This window comes from Asparagus officinalis, chromosome 9, assembly GCF_001876935.1.
Source record: "Asparagus officinalis chromosome 9, Aspof.V1, whole genome shotgun sequence".
In the NCBI taxonomy this organism is placed as follows: Eukaryota; Viridiplantae; Streptophyta; class Magnoliopsida; order Asparagales; family Asparagaceae; genus Asparagus; species Asparagus officinalis.
In genome coordinates, this window is record NC_033802.1 from 66,138,140 (window position 1) to 66,142,162 (window position 4,023).

At 39.3% G+C, this 4,023-nt stretch overlaps 1 protein-coding gene across 2 annotated transcripts in view; it reads left to right on the top strand.

Annotated features, from left to right (window-relative positions):
• Positions 785-4,023, top strand: part of LOC109824827 (indole-3-acetic acid-amido synthetase GH3.17-like) — a 5,247-nt gene continuing 2,008 nt past the window's right edge. For both annotated transcript variants that reach the window (XM_020391476.1, XM_020391477.1), the window contains exons 1-3: positions 785-1,216; positions 1,336-1,437; positions 1,526-2,361. In XM_020391476.1, coding sequence (XP_020247065.1) covers positions 924-1,216; positions 1,336-1,437; positions 1,526-2,361 — 1,231 coding nt within the window. In that variant the 5' untranslated portion in view covers positions 785-923. The remainder of the gene's footprint in view (positions 1,217-1,335; positions 1,438-1,525; positions 2,362-4,023) is intronic.

Here is a 4,023-nt window from a genome sequence, read left to right on the forward strand (position 1 = left end):
CTTATTTTTTTAAAATTAAACCCAACCCTTGACCATTGCATTCCACCGTCTCCTGTGATTTTTATCATACTCCCACCACCTCTCATAGCCTCTGGCACCTACCTTGATTCTTCCTTTCACCTCCTTCACCGTGAGCTCCTCTTAGGGCAGTCCCGTCACCACTAAGCTCTTCTTCTCGAAGACAACGACTTTTTGACTCTTCCAGTCATCTTCGGTATTACGTGATGGTTACATGTCTATTTTATATTTAGGATCTCTTTAAATCATCCAATATGGACTTTTAGATTTCTTAGATTTTTCTTTATTTTTTTCTTTTTTTAGTATTTATATATATCTAAATTAGACCGCTATTTGACTTTACGCTTTTTATCGCTATTTTTTCGCAATAGCCCGAAATAGCCTTAGCGATGCCTCACCACTACGCGACGCTATCCGCTATCGATAACCTTGGTAAAGAACTTGTTACCACTATGATCTTTCAATTTACTATTTGAGGCTCATAATGAGAAAATCAATCTGAACCAAAAAGAGATGAATATTGTACAGACGAAACGTGTCTAAATCTAATATCTATCATTCGGAGGGTCTCGCGTGTTTTCTTAAGATTGGATTAATAAATTTCTCAAAGAGGTTTGACCCCCCATAATAGCTTGCATCTATTAATCACAAGCCAATTAGCATAGGGACACGGTCACATGCGTAGGACCTTCACGACCTCTCGAGCCCGCTACAACTTATGCTCTTTCCCATAAATCTGTTTCCAGGCTCCATCGCTCCCAAAAATCCCCTCCACTTCTTTAATCCTCAGAAGCTACCCAGAAGACCGAACTCATTCGTATATAATTCAGAGTTTATATCATATGAACCAAAACTGAATCCAACCCTCTCTCTCTCTCTTTCTCCTCTTCATACAACTCCCAAGGATGTTGTTTGAGTGCGATCCCAATGATGGTGAATCTACCATAAAGCTCATTGAGAACTTAACCACAAATGCCAGCCGAATCCAGCAGCAGGTTCTCGATGAAATCATTGCAAGGAACTCCGGTACTGAATACTTAAAAGCCTTCCTACATGGGAACAACACCAGCAGAGATCTCTTCAAGAAGAGAGTGCCCGTCGTCGAGTATGAGCAGGTGAAGCCTTACATCGATCGCATCGCAAACGGCGAGCCCTCCAGCATTGTATCTGCTCACCCCATCACTGAACTCCTCACAAGGTACACCTCCATCCAAAAAAAGAAAAGAAAAGAGAAGATAAATCTTACAATCTTTTTTTCATCTGAAGTATTGTGTCTTTGGAAGTTGGCAGAATTTAGAATTCTTTCTTATCTTTCAGTTCGGGGACTTCTGGTGGCCAACCAAAGATGATGCCGTCGACAGCCGAAGAACTCGACAGAAAGACATTCTTATATGATATCCAAGTCCCTGTGGTCAACCAGTGAGTAAAAATTTTTCTGATCACAACAAGCTGACCAAAATTTTACAGGTTTCCAGCTTTCTAACGTAGCAGTGAACAAAACTAACAGGTATGTTCCAGGCTTAGACGAAGGCAAAGGAATGTACCTCTACTTCATCAAACCTGAAATCCCTACGAAATCTGGACTGCCAGCTAGGCCGGTCCTGACGAGCTACTACAAAAGTCCTAATTTCAGAAACCGGAGGTTCAACAAGTACAATATCTATACAAGCCCGGATGAGACGATTCTTTGCGCTGACAGCAAGCAAAGCATGTACTGCCAGCTACTCTGCGGTCTCGTTCAGCGCGACGAAGTCCTTCGTGTCGGTGCGGTCTTCGCTTCAGCTTTTCTTCGGGCGATAAAATTCCTCGAGAACTACTGGAAAGAAATGTGTGCGAATATCAGAACAGGAGAGCTCAGCTCCTGGATTGCTGATGAAACAGTTAGGACCGCAGTTCTTAAAATTATGAGCGAACCCAATCCAGAATTAGCTGGGGAGATTGAAAAGGAATGTAGACTCGAGCCATGGGAGGGCATTGTCAAGAGGTTATGGCCTAGGACTAAGTATGTAGACGTGATCGTCACAGGTTCCATGGCGCAGTATATACCGCTGTTGGATCTTTACAGTGGGGGTTTGCCTTTGGTCTCAACGATGTATGCGTCGTCGGAGTGCTATTTTGGGATAAATATGAAACCGTTGAACTTGCCATCCGAGGTGTCGTATACTTTGTTGCCGAACATGGCATTTTTTGAGTTTATTCCAGTGGAGAGGGAGGAGGAGGCGGTGGCAGGGGAGTGTAATGGTATCGGTGGCGATGGTGATGGGCGGTCGCCGGTGGAGGTGGTGGATCTTGTGGATGTGCAGGTTGGGAAGTATTATGAGCTTGTGGTGACTACATTCACAGGTGAGGATTTTATGCTTTTTTTACTGTTTGCTATTATGCTGCATTGCTTCTGATTACAATTTATGACACTATTTTGTGCTGTGTATTTGTTGGAATAAATATTTGGGTATTGGTAGGTTGAACATGCATTTTAGTTTCAAGAATTTGCGAAAGAAAATTGGAGACCCTTGTTTTTCTTAATTAACACTGTTGCTTATTTTATCATGTGGTCAGTTTGGCAACTCCTTTTGACACTGGCTCTTGATCACCTCCACCTGATCCAAAATTAAATTGGTTTAAAAGTCGCGTTATGAACTAGAAAAAATCAATTGGTTCAATTCTGATCTACTTCTTGCCAAATAGAATTTCATTTTTTTTAAACCAAATAGACTACCTTTGGTTAGTGGGAGAGTTGGCAAACAGACTCATAGAGTTCCTGCATGCTAAGAGCATCTTTCAATTCGGAGGGAAAAAGATTTTACATGTTTGAGTTGATAATGTAATATTTTTAGTATCATTAGCATTATTCTTTGCTAAAACATACATCTTTTTTTTTGCTAATTTCTCATGCTGATTAATATTAGGAAAAAAAAATCTTGCTTTTTCTCTCCACAAACTTAACGGTTGGTAGTTAGAAAACAGAATAGAGATTATTGTTCATTTCCTATTTCACTTCTTGATTAATTAATATCAGAGAAGTTTCTTGATTTATCTTAATCTGACCCCCCACAAGACTACATATAACATGTGATGGAGCCCACAAGTGTAACCCTCCACTCAATAAGTCAAGAAACAAACTTCCCATGAGATAGCATTTGGTATGAGCAAATTTGGCATGTAGCTAGGTCCACTTCAATGAGTGAATTTTGTATCTAGACATGGACAAACATGTAGTTTGTATCACTAGGTGAATTTTGTAGCTAGGTCCACTTCAATAAGTTTTTCTTCTGCATGGGTCCAAATTGGATACATAGGTGTGTATAATATAGAGTTCTACTCAAGTCTAGAGTATAGTATGGAGTTATCTAAGTGGTCCCATATAATAAGGAGAAAAATCCTCAAATTTCTTCTGTTTCGCATTGATACAAGTATAGACAGTCTTTCAACCAACTACAAAGGGGATGGAGAATACAGAATAGGTTTTTTTTTTTTTGAGTTATATCCATATTATTCATATTTGCATGTGATAGGTCTTTGGGACCTAACCAAAGGTCTACCTCCTTTAGAGCAGAGCTTTTTTGTGTGTGTGTGTTCTTTTTTTTTTTTTTTTTTTTTTTTGGAAATGGTTTTTTTTTTTTTTTTTTTTTTTTTTTTGGAAATTTAGACCCACTTCTTTGGAATCAAAAGTGATTTGGTCCGCAAACGCATGCATTTTCTATTCTACCTATAAATGTGGAGGCGTGTTGTTTGCATGTGGATATAGAACCTATTCGAAACTCCAAGATATTCAATCAAAAAAAAAGAGGCAATGGGTCCACTCTTGAAACAAATAAGTCCTCTCAATGAAAAGGAGAGGAGAGTGGGTCCTATGGCTAATCAATAGCAGGGTCAAATCAAAGCAAGGATAAGGTTTGTTTAAACACTTGATAAAAATGTTGTGCATATCTATATATATATAATTGAGTGCCTTATCAAGACCTCTAGTTGTCATAGAAGTATAATAATAGGAATCCGTTATGGTTT